Below are 23,481 nucleotides of genomic sequence, written 5' to 3'. Positions count from 1 at the left end.
ATTGAAAGTGGATATTCAAGCTCTAACAGCCTGAGACTCCTTGGTAAAAAAACGGAAGAGACACCACAGACCCCATTTTAGGAAAAACTTCTCTTTTCCTCATGAAATCCAAGAAATTAGAAGTGGATAGAGCCCTCTCAAAATCTAAGGCTCTGTTCTGATTTGCACTGCATTATCTGACAACTTTAACTTTTGGGGATGTCAGAAATTAGTTCACAAATTACTTCACATTATGAGAGAGCTTTGGTGTGTAATAACTAGGTAGGAAATATACTTTTGGGGATAGCTAATGGCAGTTACGGGCAAATACTAAGCTCTGCACATTTGATCAGAGAAGCATGCTCTTGGACACCTAGAAGTTATGGAAATGTCCCCACCCCACCCCCACTGAGAGATAAGACTCCTGTGGGAAATGGGCTGATTCCCTGTTTTGGGAGATCCAAGATCTGGTATAAAAATGGGACCCTTAAATTCTAGAAATCTGTTTTACCTCCCAGCTGTGCCTGCTTATTAGGCCCTAGAAACTGTATGCTCTCCTGGACCTGTTCCTCCAAGGGCTGCACTCTAAAGCCAGTAATCCAATCAAGAAACTGGTAAATGAAAAATCTTACAACTACTGAATCTTTTGTCTGTCTGGGTATTTATATATATTGTGTGTGTGAAATATAAAAGAGCTTTGATTCATTGGTTTAAAATTAATAAGAGCTTAAATCAAGTATTTTATCAGAAAAATAAAAAGTGTAATGCCTTTTACTTCATATAACTTATCTTTGGTAAATAAATAAAGTTTTAAAGATTATTGGTAAAATAAAAGTCTTCAAAACTTAGACATTTGGTCTTAATTAGGCAGGTGATATATTAGTTTGATAAATGCTTTAGGGTCATAAGCTGATTTTTTGACTTTTCTAAATTATTCAATTTACTTAGTTTGGAACATCAGATTCTATAATAGATAAGGCCTGGGGTCATGTGGAGAGCCTTGCCCCCTAGCTATGCGGGTAAAAGTCAGCTTTTATCTACACTTCTGTCTGATGTCCTAGGCTCCACACCTGGTACACAATTACAATCACTTACTAACCAGGTTTTTCACCAAAAGAAAAAGTTGCTAAGAGTTACCAGTGTAACATGTATTTGAGACTACTAAGGAAACAGTTCTACATGCAAGGCCTATCAGGAAAGTAGAATGTACTTTTGGTAAAAGACTGTAAGAAGACATGGGAATGTGAATTTCTTGCCTAAGTTTAGAGGGTTAAAGGATTGTTTTATGTGAGATAGAAAAAAATATATAAAGGTTTGAACAAGTTGTGGAAGGTTTATAAAAAATTAATTGTAAAAGAGATTCTGTGTGTAAACACATTAGCTAAAATTAAAGGGGTATTATTCAGTTCTTCCATAAATTGAACATAGAAATAAAAGCACAACAGGTGTTACTTACAGCACTGATCTGCTCTTTAAAAAAATTGTAAAAGGTTTATAAGAACCTTACCTTATGGTCAACTGATTAAGATTGAATATATTTGTCGACAAGGTTTTATTAAGAATTGAATTCGACATCAATAATGCACTAACAAAAGTGAAATTTGTATTATTTGGTATACAAATGATATAGGAACTGTCAAATATTAAATGGTGTTTGGCTTTCCTTGGGCTGTATTTGTATAAATATGTTATTGGTATGTATTCCAAAATAATGGGAAACTCCTATAATTCTGATAAGACATAGTGTATATAATCAGTAATAATTGTAATTGCTACATAAAATCATTGTATGCCACAGACGTAACCAAATTTCTTTGTCAATCATATTTTTGACTATGGTTGCCCTAAGACATTTTGTCATTCGCAGACAATTGTTGTCTTGTTTTGGTCCCCTTCAAAAGGAGGTTTTATAATCAACTATAGGAATTTGACAGGTGCTCCTGAATGCAGGTTTCTGATAACATTGAAGTTTGTAACAGTAAAATAGAGGAAAAAACTTAGAGGACTCTCATGTAGAGCTGAAATGTTCATGAATATCAAATGGGTTAAACTGCATGGACTAAATTAAAATAGAAGTCTAAAGTAATCTTTTTGACTTTTTGCTTAAAATGTTGCTAATCTTTCATTTTATTTTTCAGCGTTAAGGAAACTTTTGAGCTATAGACAGCTTTTTTTTTGAGACGGAGTCTTGCTCTGTCACCCAGGCTGGAGTGCAGCAGCATGATCTCAGCTCACTGCAAGCTCCTCATCCCGGGTTCACACCATTCTCCTGCCTCAGCCTCTCGAGTAGCTGGGACTACAGGTGCCCACCACCATGCCCGGCTAATTTTTTGTATTTTTAGTAGAGACGGGGTTTCACCATGTTAGCCAGGATGGTCTCGATCTCCTGACCTCGTGATCCACCTGCCTCGGCCTCCCAAAGTGCTGGGATTACAGGCGTGAGCCACTGCGCCCGGCCTAGACAGCTTTTAACAATCAAGTAAAGTATACTCCTGTGAACAAAATTTGGGGCATATTTGTTTCTCTCCACCTGATTTCTCCAAAATTGGAAAACAAGCTGTGGGTATTCTTAACTTATGGCAATATAGTTATTTGAATAAGTGCAGTAAGAATATTTTCTCTTTTGTAACAGGACACAATTGGAGAAACTGGTTATTTTACCAAGGCTTTGACTGGAATGGCACACTTTCCTTTAAGGAATCAAACTTGACTTATAAAGCCAATAAAAGACCCTTAAGAAGAATGGCCTCATACCTTGCCCATACAATCCCTATCCAGGGTTGCTAACCTGTGGTAAGTAAAGAATGTCACTTTCTGACAGGCCCAGGAGCCAGAAGTTATTCTGGGACCTCAAGAGGAGAGGAATTTACCTAACTTACAGGTATTTAAGGGTACAAACCCATGACCAGACTTGGCTTTAAAAAAAAAGCATTTTATCTGATATTCCCTTTATGGAACAAAGTTGCATCAAAGCCAATTTTAAAAGCCTCTATAAAATAATTATTCTTCGATTTGATGGCAAGATGGCCAAATAGGAACAGCTCCGGTCTGCAGCTCCCAGTGAGACCAATGCAGAAGGTGGGTGATTTCTGCATTTCCAACTGAGGTACCCAGTTCATCTCATTGGGACTGGGTGGACAGTGGGTGCAGCCCACGGAGTGTGAGCCAAAGCAGGCTGGGGCATCGCCTCACCCAGGAAGTGCAAGGGATTGAGGAATTCTCTCCTGAACTCACGGGAAGCCATGAGGGACTGTGCTGTGAGGAATGGTGCACTCTGGCCCAGATACTGAACTTTTCCTAAGACCTTCACAACCCGCAGACCAGGAGATTCCCTCCAGTGCCTATGCTACCAGGGCCCAGAGTTTCAAGCACAAAACTGGGCAGCTTGTTGGGCAGACACTGAGCTAGCTGCGGGAGATTTTTTTTTTTTTCCCATATCCCAATGGCACCTGTAATGCCAGCAAGACAAAACCATTCACTTCCCTGGAAAGGGGGCTGAAGCCAGGGAGCCAAGTGGTCTGGCTTGGTGGGTCTCACCCCCACAGAGCCCAGCAAGCCAGGATCCACTAGCTTGAAACTCTTGCTGCCAACACAGCAGTCTGAAGTTGACCTGAGATGCTCGAGCTTGGTAGGAGGAGGGGCGTCCGCCACTGCTGAGGCTTGAGTAGGCAGTTTTATCCTCACAGTGTAAACAAAGCCACCATTAAGTTCGAACTGGGCGGAGCCCACCACAGCTCAGCAAGGTTGCTGTGGCCAGACTGCCTCTCTAGATTCCTCCTTTCTGGACAGAAAAAAAGGCAGCTGCCCCGGTCAGGGGATTATAGATAAAACCCTCATCTCCCTGGGACAGACCACCTGGGGGGAAGAGGTGGCTACGGGCACAGCTTCAGCAGACTTAAATATCCCCGCCTCATGGCTCTGAGAGTAGCAGATCTCCAAGCACAGCGTTTGAGTCTCTGCTAAGGGTCAGACTGCCTCCTCAACTGGGTCCCTGACCCCTGTGTATCCTGACTGGGAGACACCTCCGAGTAGGGGCCGATAGACACCTCATACAGGAGAACTCTGGCTGGCATCTGGTGGGTGCCCCTCTGGGACAAAGCTTCCAAAGGAAGAAACAGGCAGCAATATCTTTGCTGTTCTGCCACCTCCGCTGGTGATACCCAGGCAAACAGGGTCTGGAGTGGAACTCCAGAAAATTCCAGCAGACCTGCAGCAGAGTGGTCTGTTAGAAAGAAAACTAACAAACAGAAAGGGATAGCATCAACATCAACAAAAAGGATATCTACTCAGAGACACTATCCAAAGGTCACCGACATCAAAGAGCAAAGGTAGATAAATTCACAAAGATGGGCAGAAATCAGCATAAAAAGGCTGAAAATTCCAAAAACCAGAACACCTCTTCTACTCCAAAAGATCACAACTCCTCACCAGAAAGGTAACAAAACTGAATGGAGAATGATTTTGATTAATTAACAGAAGTAGACTTCAGAAGGTGGGTAACAACAAACTGCTCTGAGCTAAAGGAGCATGTTCTAACCCAATGCAAGGAAGCTAAAAACCTTGAAAGAAGGTGAGACAAATTGCTAACTAGAATAACCAGTTTAGAGAAGAACATAAATGACCTGATGGAGCTGAAAAACACAGCACGAGAATTTCATGAAGCATATACAAGTATCAATAGCCAAATCGATTAAGTGGAAGACAGGATATCAGAGACTGAAGATCAACTTAATGAAATTAAATGAGAAGAGAAAATGAGAGGAAAAAAATGAAAATGAATGAACAAAGCCTCCAAGAAATATGGAACTATGTGAAAAGAACAAATCTACGTTTGTTAGGTGTACCTGAAAGTGATGGGGAGAACAGAACCAAGTTGGAAAACACTCTTCAGGATATTATCTAGGATAACTTCCCCAACTTAACAAGATAGGCCAACACTCAAATTCAGGAAATACGGAGAACACCACAAAGATACTCCTGGAGAAGAGCAACCTCAAGACACATAATCGTCAGATTCACCAAGGTTGAAATGAAGGAAAAAATGTTAAGGGCAGCCAGAGGGAAAAGTTGGGTTAGCCACAAAGGGAAGCCCATCAGACTAACAGCAGATCTCTCTGCAGAAACCCTACAAGCCAGAAGAGAGTGAGGGCCAATATTCAACATTCTTTTTTTTTTTTATTATTATTATACTTTAGGTTTTAGGGTACATGTGCACAATGTGCAGGTTTGTTACATATGTATCCATGTGCCATGTTGTTTTGCTGTACCCATTAATTCGTCACTTAGCATTAGATATATCTCCTAATGCTGTCCCTCCCCCCTCCCCTCACCCCACAAGAGTCCCCGGAGTGTGATGTTCCCCTTCCTGTGTCCGTGAGTTCTCATTGTTCAATTCTCACCTATAAGTGAGAACATGCGGTGTTTGGTTTTTTGTCCTTGCGATAGTTTACTGAGTATGATGTTTTCCAGTTTCATCCATGTCCCTACAAAGAACATGAACTCATCATTTTTTAGGGCTGCATAGTATTCCATGGTGTATATGTGCCACATTTTCTTCATCCAGTCTATCGTTGTTGGACATTTGGGTTGGTTCCAAGTCTTTGCTATTGTGAATAGTGCTGCAATAAACATACATGTGCATGTGTCTTTATAGCAGCATGATTTATAGTCCTTTGGGTATATACCCAGTAATGGGATGGCTGGGTCAAATGGTATTTCTAGTTCTAGATCCCTGAGGAATTGCCACACTGACTTCCAAAATGGTTGAACTAGTTTACAGTCCCACCAACAGTGTAAAAGTGTTCCTATTTCTCCACACCTCTCCAGCACCTGTTGTTTCCTGACTTTCTAATGATGGCCATTCTAACAGGTGTGAGATGGTATCTCACTGTGGTTTTGATTTGCATTTCTCTGATGGCCACTGATGATGAGCATTTTTTCACGTGTTTTTTGGCTGCATAAATGTCTTCTTTTGAGAAGTGTCTGTTCATGTCCTTTGCCCACTTTTTGATGAGGTTGTTTGTTTTTTTCTTGTAAATTTGTTTGAGTTCATTGTAGATTCTGGATATTAGCCCTTTGTCAGATGAGTAGGTTGCAAAAATTTTCTCCCATTCTGTAGGTTGCCTGTTCACTCTGATGGTAGTTTGTTTTGCTGTGCAGAAGCTCTTTAGTTTAATTAGATCCCATTTGTCAATTTTGGCTTTTGTTGCCATTGCTTTTGGTGTTTTAGACATGAAGTCCTTGCCCACACCTATGTCCTGAATGGTATTGCCTAGGTTTTCTTGTAGGATTTTAATGGTTTTAGGTCTAACATTTAAGTCTTTAATCCATCTTGAATTAATTTTTGTATAAGGTGTAAGGAAGGGATCCAGTTTCAGCTTTCTACATATGGCTAGCCAGTTTTCCCAGCACCATTTATTAAATAGGGAATCCTTTCCCCACTGCTTGTTTTTGTCAGGTTTGTCAAAGATCAGATAGTTGTAGATAGGCGGCATTATTTCTGAGGGCTCTGTTCTGTTCCATTGATCTATGTCTCTGTTGTGGTACCAGTACCATGCTGTTTTGGTTATTGTACCCTTGTAGCATAGTTTGAAGTCAGGTTGCGTGATGCCTCCAGCTTTGATCTTTTGGCTTAAGATTGACTTGGTGATGCAGGCTCTTTTTTGATTCCACATGAACTTTAAAGTAGTTTTTTCCAATTCTGTGAAGAAAGTCATTGGTAGCTTCATGGGGATGGCACTGAATCTGTAAATTACCTTGGGCAGTATGGCCATTTTCACGATATTGATTCTTCCAACCCATGAACATGGAATGTTCTTCCATTTGTTTGTATCCTCTTTTATTTCATTGAGCAGTGGTTTGTAGTTCTCCTTGAAGAGGTCCTTCACATCCCTTGTAAGTTGGATTCCTAGGTATTTTATTCTCTTTGAAGCAATTGTGAATGGGAGTTCACTCATGATTTTGCTCTCTGTTTGTCTGTGATTGGTGTACAAGAATGCTTGTGATCTTTGTACATTGATTTTGTATCCTGAGACTTTGCCGAAGCTGCTAATCAGCTTAAGGAGATTTGGGGCTGAGACGATGGGGTTTTCTAGATATACAATCATGTCATCTGCAAACAGGGACAATTTGGCTTCCTCTTTTCCTAATTGAATACCCTTTATTTCCTTCTCCTGCCTGATTGCCCTGGCCAGAACTTCCAGCACTATGTTGAATAGGAGTGGTGAGAGAGGGCATCCCTGTCCTGTGCCAGTTTTCAAAGGGAATGCTTCCAGTTTTTGCCCATTCAGTATGATATTGGCTGTGGGTTTGTCATAGATAGCTCTTATTATTTTGAGATACCTCCCATCAATACCTAATTTATTGAGAGTTTTTAGCATGAAGGATTGTTGAATTTTGTCAAAGGCCTTTTCTGCATCTATTGAGATAATCGTGGTTTTTGTCTTTGGTTCTGTTTATAAGCTGGATTACATTTATTGATTTGCGTATGTTGAACCAGCCTTGCATCCCAGGGATGAAGCCCACTTGATTATGGCGTATAAGCGTTTTGATGTGCTGCTGGATTCGGTTTGCCAGTATTTTATTGAGGATTTTTGCATCAATGTTCATCAAGGATATTGGTCTAAAATTCTCTGTTTTGGTTATGTCTCTGCCAGGCTTTGGTATCAGGATGATGCTGGCCTCATAAAATGTGTTAGGGAGGATTCCCTCTTTTTCTATCGATTGGAATAGTTTCAGAAGGAATGGTACCAGCTCCTCCTTGTACCTCTGGTAGAATTCGGCTGTGAATCCATCAGGTCCTGGACTCTTTTTGGTTGGTAAGCTATTGATTATTGCCACAATTTCAGAGCCTGTTATTGGTCTATTCAGAGATTCAGCTTCTTCCTGGTTTAGTCTTGGGAGGGTGTATTTGTCGAGGAATGTATCCATTTCTTCTAGATTTTCTAGTTTATTTGCATAGAGATGTTTGTAGTATTCTCTGATGGTAGATTGTATTTCTGTGGGATCGGTGGTGATATCCCCTTTTTCATTTTTTATTGCATCTATTTGATTCTTCTCTCTTTTCTTCTTTATTAGTCTTGCTAGCAGTCTATCGATTTTGTTGATCTTTTCAAAAAACCAGCTCCTGGATTCATTACTTTTTTGAAGGGTTTTTTGTGTCTCTATTTCTTTCAGTTCTGCTCTGATTTTAGTTATTTCTAGCCTTTTGCTAGCTTTTGAATGTGTTTGCTCTTGCTTTTCTAGTTCTTTTAATTGTGATGTTAGGGTGTCAATTTTGAATCTTTCCTGCTTTCTCTTATGGGCATTTAGTGCTATAAATTTCCCTCTACACACTGCTTTGAATGTGTCCCAGAGATTCTGGTATGTTGTGTCTTTGTTCTCGTTGGTTTCAAAGAACATCTTTATTTCTGCCTTCATTTCATTATGTACCCAATAGTCATTCAGGAGCAAGTTGTTCAGTTTCCATGTAGTTGAGCGATTTTGAGTGAGTTTCTTAATCCTGAGTTCTAGTTTGATTGCACTGTGGTCTGAGAGACAGTTTGTTATAATTTCTGTTCTTTTACATTTGCTGAGGCTTAAAGAAAAGTATTTTCAAGACAGAATTTCATATCCTGTCAAACTAAGTTTCATAAGTGAAAGAGAAATAAAATCCATTAAAGACAATCAGATGCTGAGAGATTTTGTTACCACCAAGCCTGCCTTATAAGAGCTCCTGAAGGAAGCACTAAACATGGAAAGGAACAACCAGTACCAGCCACTGCAAAAACATACCAAATTGCAATGTCCATCAACACTATGAAGAAACTGCACCAACTAATGGGCAAAATAACCACCTAGCATCATAATCACATGATCAAATTCACGCATAACAATATTAAATTTAAACAGGCTAAATGCCCCAGTTAAAAGACACAGACTGTCAAAATGGATAAAGAATCAAGACCAATTGGTGTGCTGTATTCAGGAGACCCATCTCACGTGCAAAGACACACATAGGCTCAAAATAAAGGGATGGAGGAAAATTTACCAAGCAAATTGAAAGCAAAAAAAAGCAGAGGTTGCAATCCTAGTCTCCGATAAAATAGACTTTAAACAACAAAGATCAAAGAGACAAAGAGGGCATTACATAATGGTAAAGGGATCAATGCAACAAGAAGAGCTAATTATCCTAAATATATACACACCCAATACGGGAGCACCCAGATTCCTAAAGCAAATTCTTAGAGACCTACAAAGAGACTTAGACTCCCACACAATAATAGTGGGAGACTTTAACACCCCACTGTCAATATTACACAGATCAACGACACAGAAAATTAACAAGGATATTCATGACTTGAATACAGCTCTGGACCAAGCGGACCTAAAAGACATCTACAGAACTGTCCATCCCAAATCAACAGAATATACATTCTTCTCAGCACCTCATCTGATTTATTCTAAAATTGACCACATAACTGGAAGTAAAACACTCTTCAGCAAATGCAGAGGAACGGAAATCATAACAAACAGTCTCTCAGACCACAGTGCAATCAAATTAGAACTTCGGATTAAAAACTAACTCAAAACCACACAACTACATGGAAACTGAACAATCTGCTCCTGAATGAATACTGGGTAAATAACGAAAAGAAGGCAGAAATAAAGACGTTCTTTGAAACCAATGAGAACAAAGACACAATGTAGCAGAATTTCTGGGACACATTCAAAGCAGTGTGTAGAGAAAAATTTATAGTACTAAATGGCCATAAGAGAAAGTAGGAAAGATCTAAAATTGACACCCGAACATCAAAATTAAAAGAACTAGAGAAGCAACAGCAAACAAATTCAAGAGCTAGCAGAAGACAAGAAATAACTCAGATCAGAGCAGAAATGAAGGAGACAGAGACACAAAAAAACTTTTCAAAAAATCAATGAATCCAGGAGCTGCTTTTTTGAAAAGATCAACAAAATAGATAGACCACTAACCAGACTAATAAAGAAGAAAAGAGAGAAGGATCAAATAGACGCAATAAAAAATGATAAAGGGGATATCACTACTGATCCCACAGAAATACAAACTACCATCAGAGAATACTATAAACACCTCTACACGAATAAACTAGAAAATCTAGAAGAAATGGATAAATTTCTGGCCACATACACCTTCCCAAGTCTAAACCAGGAAGAAGTTGAATCCCTGAATAGACCAATAACAAGTTCTGAAATTGAGGCAGCAATTAATAGCCTACCAACCAAAAAACATCCAGGACCAGATGGATTCACAGCCAAATTCTACCAGAGGTACAAAGAGGAGCTGGTACCATTCCTTCTGAAACTATTCCAAACAATAGAGAAGAGTGAATCCTCCCTAACTCATTTAATGAGGCCAGAATCATCCTGATACCAAAACATGGCAGAGATACAACAAAAAAAGAAAATTTCAGGCCAATATCCCTGATAAACATTGGCACAAAAATCCTCAATAAAATACTGGTAAACCGAATCCAGCAGCACATCAAAAAGCTTATCCACCATGATCAAGTTGGCTTCATCCCTGGGATGCAAGGCTGGTTCAACATACACAAATCAATAAATGTAATCCATCACGTAAACAGAGCCAATGATAAAAAAGACACATAATTAGCTCAATAGATGCAGAAAAGGCCTTTGACAACACCTTTCATGCTAAACACTCTCAATAAACTAGGTATTGATGGAACACATCTGAAAATTATAAGAGCTCTTTATGACCAAACCACAGCCAATATCATGCTGAATAGGCAAAAACTGGAAGCATTTCCTTTGAAAACTGGCACAAGGCAAGGATGCCCTCTCTTACCACACCTATTCAACATAGTATTGGAGGTTCTGGCCAGGGCAATCAGGCAAGAGAAAGATATAAAGGGTATTCAAATAGGAAAAGAGAAAGTCAAATTGTCTCTGTTTGCAGATGACGTGATTATTTAGAAAACCCCATCGTCTCAGCCCAAAATCTCCTTAAGCTGATAAGCAACTTCAGCAAAGTCTCAGGATACAAAATCAATGTACAAAAATTACAAGCATTCCTATACACCAATAACAGACAAACAGAGCCAAATCATGAGTGAACTCCTATTCATAATTGCCACAAAGAGAATAAAATACCTAGGAATACAGCTGACAAGAAATGTGAAGGACCTCTTCAAGGAGTACTACAAACCACTGCTCAATGAAGTAACAGAGGACACAAATAAATGGAAATACATTCCACGCTCATGGATAGGAAGAATCAGTATTGTGAAAATGACCATACTGCCCAAAGTAATTTATAGATTCAATGCTATCCTCATCAAGCTACCACTGACTTTCTTTACAGTATTGGAAAAAACTACTTTAAATTTCATATGGAACCACAAAGGAGCCCGCATTGCCAAGACAATCCTAAGCAAAAAGAACAAAGCTGGAGGCATCAGGCTACCTTACTTCAAACTATACTACAAGGCTACAGTAACAAAAACAGCATGGTACTGGTACCAAAACAGATGTATAGACCAATGGAACAGAACAGAGGCCTCAGAAACAACACCACACATCTACAACCATCAGATCTTTGATAAACCTGACAAAAGCAATGGGGAAAGATTCCCTGTTTAATAAATGGTGTTGGGAAAACTGGCTAGCCATATGGAGAAAACTGAAACTGGACATTTTATACCTTATACAAAAATTAACTCAAGATGAATTAAACACTTAAACATAAGATTTAAAACCATAAAAACCCCAGAAGAAAACCTAGGCAATATCATTCAGGACACAGGCATGGGGAAAGACTTTATGATTAAAACACCAAAAAGCAATGGCAACAAAAGCCAGAATTGACAAATGGGATCTAATTAAACTAAAGAGCTTCTGCACAGCAAAAGAAACTATCATCGGAGTGAACAGGCAACCTACAGAATGGGAGAATAATTTTGCAATCTATCCATCTGACAAAGAGCTAATATCCAGAATCTACAAAGAACTTAAACAAATTTACAAGAAAAAAAAAAACAACCCCATCAAAAAGTGGGTGAAGGATATGAACAGACACTTCTCAAAAGAAGACATTTATGCAGCCAACAAATGTGGAAAAAAAAAAAAAGCTCATCATCACTGGTCATTAGAGAAATGCAAATCAAAACCACAATGAGATACCATCTCATACTAGCTAGAATGGTGATGATTAAAAAGTCAGGAAAAAAACAGATGCTGGAGAGGATGTGGAGAAATAGGAATGCTTTTACACTGTTGGGAGTGTAAATTAGTTCAACTGTTGTGGAATACAGTCTGGCGATTACTCAAGTATCCAGAACCAGAAATACCATTTGACCCAGCAATCCCATTACTGGGTATATACCCAAAGTATTATAAATCATTCTACTATAAAGACACATGCACACATATATGTATTGCGGCACTCTTCACAATAGCAAAGACTTGAAACCAACCCAAATGTCCATCAATGACAGACTGGATAAAGAAAATGTGGCACATATACACCATGGAATACTATGCAGCCATAAAAAAGAATGAATTAATGTCCTTTGCAGTGACATGGATGAAGCTGGAAACCATCATTCTCAGCAAACTAACACACGAACTGAAAACCAAACACCACATGTTCTCACTCATAAGTAGGAGGTGAACAATGAGAACACATGGACACAGGCAGGAGAACATCACACTCCAGGGCCTGTCGCGGGGTGGGGTGCTAGGGGAGGGATAGCACTAGGAGAAATACCTAATGTAGACGAAGGGGTGATGGATGCTGCAAACCAACATGGCACATGTATACCTATGTAACAAACATGCACACTCTGCACATGTACCCCAGAACTTAAAGTATAATAAAAAATAATGATTATTCTTGCTGCACCTTATACAGATAATCAGGCCAAATATAATAAAGCAAACTGGTCATACTATGATTTGTCTTTACTAAAAATGGGAGACTGGAGAGAGAAAAAAATATGTTTCAAGAAATATGGTACACATGCTATTAGATGCTAGTCTCATCAGTTGTTTTTGAGTTTTTTGTACAATTTAGACTAACCCTGCTTATTCCTGTGTTTGACCAGAGATCTCTGGCTGCTGCTCAGAAGAAACAAGAGGGATGGATCTCACCTTTTCTTGGTACTGAAGAGTTATGTATTGCCCTGACCTTACCTACACTTTCTGACTGAGCTGCTCTCTACCCTGAATGCAAGAGACCCAATAGTTAGGCAGCAATATTATCACCCCTGTTCAGCCTAAAGTTACAGAAGATGGATCTTCATCCCTCTCAAACCCTTAGGATTAAGGGTTCTCTTATAAAAGGGAGGGGGAAAATGTCAGAGGCATTTGAATCAGAGTGCCTCCATCTTAAGTAGTGCTTGGGTAAAATAAGGCTGAGACATGCTGGGCTGCATTCCCAGTTAAGTTGCTCATTCTAATTCACAGGATTAGATAGGAGGTCGGCACAAGATACAGGTCGTAAAGCCCTTGCTGATAAAACAGCATGCAGTAAAGAAGCCAGTTAAATCCAATCAAAACCAAGATGGTGACGAGAGTGACCTCTGGTCATTCCCACTGATACACTCCCACCACTGCCACAACAGCTTACAAATGCCATGGCAATGTCATAAAGTTATCCTATATGGTCTAAAAATGGAAGGAATCCTCAGTTCTAAGAAATGCCAGAAAACTCATGAATAATCCACCCCTTGTTTAGTATATAATCAAGAAATAACTGTAAAAATGGACAACCAACAGCCCCTAGGGCTGCTCTGTCTATGGAGTAGCCATTCTTTATTCCTTTATTTTCTTAATAAACTTGCTTTCACTTACAAAATAAAAGTGTTACTACTTGTTGATAAGGCACCTTGTCACCCAAGAGCTCTGATGGAGATGCACACGGAAATTAGTGTTATTTTCATGCCTGCTAATACAACATCCATTCTGAAGCCCATGGATCAAAAACTAATTTCAGCTTTCAAGTCTTAGTTTAAAAATACATTTTGTAAGGCTATGGCCACCATACAGAGTGAATCCTCTGGGATCTGGGCAAAGTAAATTTAAAACCTTCTGGAAAGGCTATACCATCATAGATATCATTAAGAACATTCATGATTCATGGGAAGATGTCAAAATATCAACATAAACAGAAGTTTGAAAAAGGTTGATTCCATTCCTCATGAATTAAGGGGTTCAAGATTTCAGCAGAGGAAGTAAATGCATGTATGGTGGAAACAGCAAAATAACTAGAATTAGAAGTGGGGCCTGAAGATGACTGAATTGCTAAAATTTCATGATTAAACTTGAAGGGATGGGGAGTTGATTCTTGTGGATGAGCAAAGAAAGTTGTTCCTTGAGATGGGATTTACTCCTGGTGAAGATGCTGTGAACACTGTTGAAATAACAAGGGATTTCAAATATTAGATAGATGATAAAACAGTGGTAGGGTTAGGGAGGATTAACCCCATTTTTAAAGAAGTTCTATTGTGGGTCAAGTGCTATCAAGCCACATCAGACGCCACAGAGAAATCTCATGAAAGGAAGGGTCAATCAATGTGGCTAATTTCATTGTTGTCTTATTTTAAGAAATTTCCAGAGCCACCCCAACCTTTAGTAACCAAAATTCTGACTATTCAGCAGCCACCAACAACGAAGCAAGACTCTCCAGGAGAAAAAGACTCGCTGAAAGCTCAAATGATTGTTAGCAGTTTTTTTTTTTTTAGCAATTCAGTATTTTTAATTAAGCCATTTACATTGTTTTATTTAGACATAATGCTATTGCACACTTAATAGGCTATAATATAGTCTAAACATATTTTATATGTACTGGGAAATCAAAAAACTCATGTGACTTGCTTTATTGCAATTTTAGTTTCACTGCAGTGGTATGTAACCAAACCAAGCCATATTGTCAAAGTATGCCTTTATTAATTTCTCAGTGAAGCCTTCCCCATTAACATTATTTGGAATTGATTCACCATCCACTCTAAACTCTCAATCCTTTTACCTCTTGTTTGTCCCCATGGAATTTAAAAATGCTTCATTTTCCTTCTTCCTCTATTAATCTATCAATCTACCTCTTCATTTATTAAATGTCTCATATCTGAAATTAAGTTCTATAAACAAGAATATTTACTGTATCACAGCATATATTATTCATTAATTATTAATTAATATTAACAATATTTAATAACTGATAATAAATAACAATAAATTAATATTCAGTTAATAAATTATATTATTAATTAAAGTTAATATTAAGCTCTATGAGACAAGAATATTTACTGTATCACAAGTCCCTGGAAGAGTGCTTAATATATAAGATAGTCTCAATACATATTTGTTAATTGATTGAATAAATTAATCTTATCTTGTGACCAAGATCTTCCCATGTTTAAAAAAATCATATAACATTTCTAATATTTTCATAGGACTCTAGTCAGTGATGTATCCAAATTAACTAAACTCCACTTTTCTTTCCATTTAGGACATTTTGGACTTTTTATTACTTTTTTAATGAAGTCCTTGATGTTTAAGTTTTGGTATCAATAATTGCCTTAGGATGATCTTAGAAGCAGAATTCTAGGGTCAAATGGCATGAATATTTGAAACATTTTGCCAACCTGCCCTTAAGAAACACTGATATAAATTTATACTTTCAACACAATGTATGAGGGTCCTCAATTTTCCACACTCTCAACAATGTTTATATCCATTTTCTTTTTAAATTTGTTGAGCATACCCCTGCCCCCAACCCGTGACTAAAAACAGGTCAGTGTGAGAGATAAAGTGATGCTTAAATACTTTTCCACTTAACAATTTCACTTTACCTGAGTTGGATCAATCACAAAATCAATTACATGTCCATGAATTAAAACTTGGTGTAATAAGAAAAGACTGCTTTACAATGAGATATGCCTCATTTAATTATTTCTTCATTAGACAATTCTAATATGTTTTATTAGTCACACCAACACTAAAGGGTATATAATATACTGATTCTAGATGTACTATTTCCTTCTTTAATTTAGACTAATGAAAATAAGTTTTGTCCCTCTTAAGTATATTCCAAAAAACTTTACTTATAAATAAAACCATTTTCATATCTCTAAATAAATATCTAAAATAACTTGAAATAAATACATGGCTATAACATGAGTTATTGAATGTCTTATAAGTTCCATAAATCCCATGAGATTACAATTATTCATGTATGCATCAACCTCAGCTCTTAACACTTTTACCTACAAATGTAAGATATCCACTAATCAATTTTAATTTTCCAATAATTCTCTATATAGATAGAAAGACAACAATGTACATTTTTTTAAGTTCTATGAGGCACAGCATTCTTTCTACTAATGTCATGACCCAAGTAACAAATATGCATTATCATGCTCTCCAAATTAAGTCAGACAATATTATAGTTTTATTTATGTGTACATACATATATACATATAACAATACTAAATAATTTTATCTGATGTATAAGAAATTTTGCATCCTACCAAAAAAGGTCTTTCCCAAAACAAAATTACCAATGTTTAAAAGAGAAATAATAGGGTAAAGAAACTTCTTTTCTCATTTTGTTACTAAGAACATCATGATATGAAAGGCGATCATTCATAAGATAAACATTGACCACACCATATAACAAATGGAATTATTATCACTGTATCTTTTGATTATATAATAATTTTTTAAATATCAAATGATGTCATGTATTAGTTGTCCCTAGCAAAAGTTAAGGTGTAAATTACAAACAGAAATGGGCTATTTTCATTTTAAAGCAAAAACAATATTAGTATGTATATATTAATATTAAAAAGAATAGACAATTTTTTGTTATATTGATCAAAAAAACAAAGTAAAATGCTATTTAAATATTAGGAACCTATTTAGACTTAATAATATCGCACTTGAATCTTGTCCTTGATTAGATCAATGTAACAGAGTCTAGACAAAGGAAAGTTAATCTTCAATTACCAGAATACAGCATGATATTAATTGAATTGGCCCTGGGCACCTACTAAATCTATGTTAGAGCAATATTTTGGATGGTATACCTTAAGGTAGCAGATTAAATTTAAAAGAATAATTCCATAATTACTACAATATCTACATGTCAGAGGATACAAAATTTCATATATCATGGTATCAGATAATAGCCTCAGAGGTCCATATGGCTTTTTCTAATGTGTTGATAATAGAGACATGGGGGTTTCTGTTATTATCCCTTTGAAGTATGGGCCACTTTAAGATGCAGGATAGCAAACTTCATGAATTACTGGTATTAACCAACATGATAAACTCTTTTCATTTCACAAGCTGTCTGCTCTGCAGTTGTACAGTGACTTTGACAGTCACTATGTCTTTGACTTCCAAATAATAACTGTCTTCCAAATGAAGACATTTCCCTTAACTCTCAAATTCTTTTAGAAGTTAGTGTTGGCTTAACATTAAGAAGAAATATATTTCATATTATGATAAGATCTTATACTTCAAAGGAGCCTCAAAGATTCTGAAAATGACTTTGAAATATACTTCTCATTAATCTTTTGTATACTCATGAGGCAAGTAGGTGACAAATATTTCAATTGTGAAAAACAGAAACTAATGAAACAATTAGCTAATTTACTAGCCCTATGCTAAATACTGAAGCAATGAAAAGTCATAGTGTGAATCCTGGCACTTAACTGAAACTCTTATTTTGCATTCCATCTGTAAGAATTTTTATGCAGAGGAGAGTAAAGGAAGACAGACAAAAAATATCAGGAAATATGATACTCAACATAATTTACTTCATGAGACCCTGAGATCAATATTATTTCTTATTTAATTGACTGCGCTTGATGATGGTGACGGTGCTGAAACTTCAAAGAACTTATTTCCCTGGGTGACCACATTTGAGTGTAATCAGGGACACACTACAGGAGTTTGAATCCTACTTCACAGCAAAGCTAAAACCTCACAAAATCAACATGGTGTAATAACTCAAGAGAAGAAAAAGAAAATAAAAAGTGAAATTTCAGCTTAAAATGGATCTATAAGCTGGCAATATGCCTGATTCTTAAAAGGCAATGAGAAACAAAGCAAGCCTCTGGATCTCGGGCTGTCCAAGTATTACTTGCTGGATAAGTTATATTCTCCTGTTTTAGTTTTTCATTAAAAACTTTGGAAAAAAGGGTTTCTTCATTCTCTTTCAATTTTTTTCTCCATTCTCTTTCAATTTTTTTCTCCATATTCTCATAAAAATTCATTACAACAGTATGGTTGTTTAGTGGGAATACACCTGTAATTTACTGTTGAAAATGATTGTTCCTGTTATCTATCTAGTTTGCCTGTGTAAAACAGCATAATAACTGACTTATCTTCATTTCCAGCAAGTGTTACTGCTTTAGAACAAGAATGCTGTTACTGATAGCTAAGACCATCAAATTTTAAAAATTAAAATTATTTCTGGAATTGTAAATGCTCAAATAAATGTTTATCTTTTTAATATAGCTTCTTTCTTTATATTTGAAAAAAATAAAAATAATTCTGCCTTGATGTATATCTTCTATATGACTGATTTTCCAAATCAGGGTAAAGTGCCTTTCTCCTCTAACAACTTTAGCATGTTATGAGTTCTGTTTTTTTCCCTAATACAATGCTGGATGACTTTATTAGCTTTAGTAAAAGTGGTAAAACTGTCTTTGGTAAAATTGAGAGACATAACCCACCCTCCCCCAAAATCTTCTTACATTTGAAAAAATAACTTAAATCTTTCACTGAATAAGTATTTTCCTTTTTGGTTTTTGACCTACACACTTAAGAGAGTCAGGGTAAATGCAAATGTGTGTTTACAATCACAGTAAGTCCTCACATAACATCATGGATGGGTTCTCAGAAACTGCAACTTTAAGCAAAACGATGTACAACACAGCAGGTCCTCAAATAATGTTGTTTAGTTCAATGTTATTTTGTTACAGCACTGATGAGAAAATGGTTTTGTTATACATTATTTTGCCTAACTTTTCAGTCTCCAAGAACCTATCAATAATTCTAGCTATTTTAATATGGAAACCTTAGAATTTTTTTCCTCATAGCTTTATAAGGACTATCTAGACTTACCTGGCCCATCAGTCATGTTTTCTAGGCACCGAGGAGTTGCACTAAGAAAAGAGGCATGTTTTCCTTTAGCCACTAAACTACGAGGTGGCATATATTTATGCTTAACTTGGGACATCTCATATGATTTGTGAACATCATAGCTGCCTGGCGCTGGAATAACCTGAAAAAAAAATTTAATAGATGAGCATAAATATATCTTATATAGAAAATATCCAAGAAGATATCAGATGCATGGTTACAGTAAGCAATAAGTAGAAAAATCCTAAAACTTTTATTAATTAAACATTAAAAATAGAAACTTAAAAAAGAATTCTTAAATCTAGCCCACCTAATAAAAATGTAAATTTATTTACCAAAATTAAAGTAAAATACACACAAGTATGAACTTTAGGATCATATTCTTTAAAAAATAGCTTTCATGATATAGATCAAATATATTCAATTTAAGACCTGAAAATCAAATTGCTTACAAGAATGAGAGCAATGATTACCTGTTTTCCTAAGCAGCAGAACTATTCCTGCTTTACTGTTTTAAGTGAACATTGCTTTACTTATTCTACAAAATGAGACTGCTTAGTTCATCTTTAACAGATTACAATAAAGTTAGAAGGCTTCCTCTTTCATCATTTATGGTTCTTTATATGAACTGCAGTCATAGTAACATTTTTAATCAACATGAACCCACATGGATATTAATAAATATAATAATAATTAATTCTAAACTGAATGAAATATAAGTGCCATATATTTGTTGGGCAAGTAATGCCTTATACAATTAGCTAAACTGAGATATCAGTGAAAACTTTTTTAAACTCATTTTCCTCAAATTATAACATATTCCTTTGAAATCTGTTCACCTAGATTACATATAAACACTAAAACTTTTTAAGTGTTAATGATTTCCCAGTAGGCAGGAAAGTCTTATGGCTAAGCATGTGGACTCTGGCACTAGACTTCCTAAGTTCCAAATATCTGCTGCTTACTAGCTATGTACCTTAAGCAAGCCACTTACCCTCTGTGATCCTGAGTTTTTGCATATGAAAAGTGAGAAAAATGATAGTACTTATTTTATAATATTATTCTGAGGATTAAATTAGTTAAAATGAGTAAAGTACTTAGCTTGGTACCTGTTTCTATAGAAGGGTTAAGTGAATCTTACTATTCTAGAAAAGCTAATTTCAATGCAAAAACAAAGGCTGACCGATCAGAGTTTGAGCTAACAGGGAAGTATTTTAAAGTTTCAAATAAGTCAAACAAATTTGGATACTGAGAAAGCATATTTTTGAAGTCCCTCTAGGAGCCATATTTTAGAAAACATATTTTTTCTTGTTCCTTACATCCATATTATCACCCTCAAGCATATGCTAACAACATTATCTTCCACTTCCAAAGAATCACAAAATATGGTAAGATCATGACTAGGGTAGGGGATTCTTACATGAAACCCCCACTTCTGGTTTGAGTCCCATGTTAAACATGAAATGTCATGATAGGTAAGTCACCTAAGAAATGCTGGAAGCTATTTTCTTTTTGCCTGCATCAAGAGTATATACAGTAAAGGTAGGCTGAAAATAGGCAATAGAGGCAATATTTCCATGGATTATTTGTGTATCTTTTGGGGCTGCCTCTATGGTATGTGAAAAGAAACTGGAAGAGATTATAAAAACACAAAGAGATCCTGTGCATACAATATGCCTAGTGTAAATAGGAAAGCTTTGCGAAGATCTTGATTGTGCCTACTATACACTTTAGTTTTCTTATCAGAAGCCATTATTGTTCCCATTTCCTGTAACACCCTACCTGGTGTCACCATCTATTTCTTCTTCCAGTGTCTAGACTGGATATAATTGATAAATTTGGCTACTGCCACACAGAAACTATTTTTTTAAATAACTTGAAGCAAACACAAGAAACTGTGTCAGTGATCAGCGTTCTTTAACAATAGTTTGTTCACGCCTGGAAAAGTTTGTCAAACTAGTTCCTTAAATTCCAGTAGATTCCCTGCCTCTCTTACCAATCCAATGTATATTACCCTTGTTCATGACCACCTGTTCCTATGTATATTTATTCTTCTCTGAAATGTATTCCCTGCTTGTCTACTTTACTGATGTTCCTTCGTCTTGCTACTCATCTTAAATTCTCATTTTATCTGACCAAGAGATTAACATTTCAAGTAAATATCCTAAGCTGATGATTAATAGGACAAATCTGAAACTCTGTCTAGTAACAATAATTTAAACAACACCTGTACACTGTAAAGTACCCTAAATGAGTTGAATACCATTGTCAGGGAAAAATAGTATTTGTAGATGAGATAATCGAATTTGTTGGTGGCTCTTTATACATCACAGAAAATAAAGAAGGGACATGAAGAATGGATACAATAGACATTTCTCAAAGTTTTTTTTCTCTTTTTGGCTTATTGCATGACTTTTTTTCTCATGCCAATATTTAAATCCTGTTCTTGCATTTGGGAAATTCCACATTATACAGCAGAGAATCTGGGTCCCAACACAAAAGTTAAAAATGTCTGGCTCTCATCTTCCTGGTCTCATTTTTTAGCTAGAACATGAATCCTGGTCATAGGCTTAGTGTCCTGACTTCCTCATCTGGAAAACCAAAGCCCTACCCTAAAATAACATAAAGAAGCATAGATTTCATATAATTAATGTGCATAAAATTCTTAAAATGTTTTCTGACACACAAGGAGTACCAGTGTTGGCTTTCATTGCTATCATCATTGCCATTGGCATTATTATCTTTATTAGGTATAGGACTCATGAACCCCTCAGTGATATCTACCTTGCCTGAAGAGAGATGCTAATGGGATATTAAAAGGGAAGTCTCTAGTATTTTAAGCTACAAACAAATAAAAAATAGTTAAGTTGTTGAGAATCACATAAAGGCAGTGTTCCAGGAAGTTTAAAAAGAATTCACTGGTTTCAACCTACTTCAGAGGAAGGTGGGTCAGCCTGTTTGTATTTTGGCAAAACCATTTCACATACTTTGTGATTTTAGTCATTTCTGCCAAGTCAAAGTCCCTATAAAATTCTACTTGCTCAATACCCACGCAATAACTCACTTAAAACTCAAGCCTGACTGACCTGTAACCACAGAGACCAAGAGATTAATATTTCTTGGTCTGATTTCATACAAAATTCAGAATTTGTATGAAAAGGATTCAGAATTTCCAACTGAATGAAATTGGAAAAACTGAATTTTTCCAGAATCAAGACATTTCAGGAGGTATGAAACCTCCTAATTTCATACAAATTCAGAATTTTTCCAATTTCATTCAATGTTCCCTGCTATTTTGACATATGAAATTTCATATACTCTCTGATCTCAGACATGTGAAACTACATGTATGCTCTGATCTTCAAAAACTTTGGTTACAAAACAGCAACAAGTAAACCCCTCAGCCACAGAAAGGAATGGAGAATTCAATCCCTAAATTGTCTCCCACATTGTAGCACATTGCAAATAAAGATTGACCTCAAGTTTTAGTCTCAGAATAAAATTTTCCCTTACCATGCAATGGTAAAAGATCTGGAAATATTTTGATTTCATATTCATTTTTGAATGATAGTTTTACTAAATATAGATTTTTTTGCTTGAAATTTTTTACTCTCAGCCTTTTGCATGTCGTTTCACTAATTTCTGACCTCCACTGATTCTGATGAGAAGCCTACCATTAGTGATATTGTTTCCACTATATAAGTTTCCTTTTTCCTGTTGCTTTCAAGATGTTACCTTTGTTCTCTTTCACTAGTTTGACTATAATGTGTCTAAGTGTGAATTCTCCTTAAATGTATTCTACTTGGAGTTCATTGAACTTCCTGGATTCATACATCAGTGGCTTTTTATTACATTCGGACAGTTTTCAGCAATTATGTCTTCAAATATTTTTTCTGTTCCTTTCTTTCTCACCTCTCCTTCTGGGACTTTTATTATCCATATGCTAAAATACTTGACATTGACCCACAGGTCTCAAACTACTCATATTGTTCAATCCTGTTCTCTGTTTCTCATATTCAATGATTTCTATTGATCTATCTTTCAGTTAATTAATTATGTCTTCTGCCCTCTCAAATCTCCTGAGTCAAGTTAGTAAATTTTTTATTTATGTTTTTGTACTTTACAACTCTAGAATTATTTTTGTTCTTTTGTTTGTTTCTTTGCTTGCTTCTATTATCCATTGAGATTTTCTATTGGCTCACTGCTAGCATGTTTTTCTTTAATTATTTAGTCATAAGTTCCATTAATTCTTTGAAAAAAAATTAATAGCTGATATTTACATATCTAATAAGTTTTGGTTGAAAAGTGGACATTTTAAGATAAGATAGCAACTCGATTTTTTTTCTTTAATGAGATTTGTTGTCCATTTCACCTAAG

General features: G+C 36.2%; 1 protein-coding gene across 2 annotated transcripts in view; it reads right to left on the bottom strand.

Moving 5' to 3' along the window:
- The window catches only part of STPG2 (sperm tail PG-rich repeat containing 2), a 688,703-nt gene that overhangs the window by 388,616 nt on the left and 276,606 nt on the right, over positions 1-23,481 (bottom strand). For both annotated transcript variants that reach the window (XM_058432763.1, XM_058432765.1), the window contains exon 11: positions 19,087-19,246. In XM_058432763.1, the coding sequence (XP_058288746.1) occupies positions 19,087-19,246 (160 nt within the window). The remainder of the gene's footprint in view (positions 1-19,086; positions 19,247-23,481) is intronic.

The sequence above is a fragment of the Hylobates moloch genome, unplaced genomic scaffold (assembly GCF_009828535.3).
Source record: "Hylobates moloch isolate HMO894 unplaced genomic scaffold, HMol_V3 SCAFFOLD_2, whole genome shotgun sequence".
Taxonomy (NCBI): domain Eukaryota; kingdom Metazoa; phylum Chordata; class Mammalia; order Primates; family Hylobatidae; genus Hylobates; species Hylobates moloch.
Note: the sequence above shows the minus strand (reverse complement) of the source record. Positions and strands in the feature narration are given on the sequence as shown.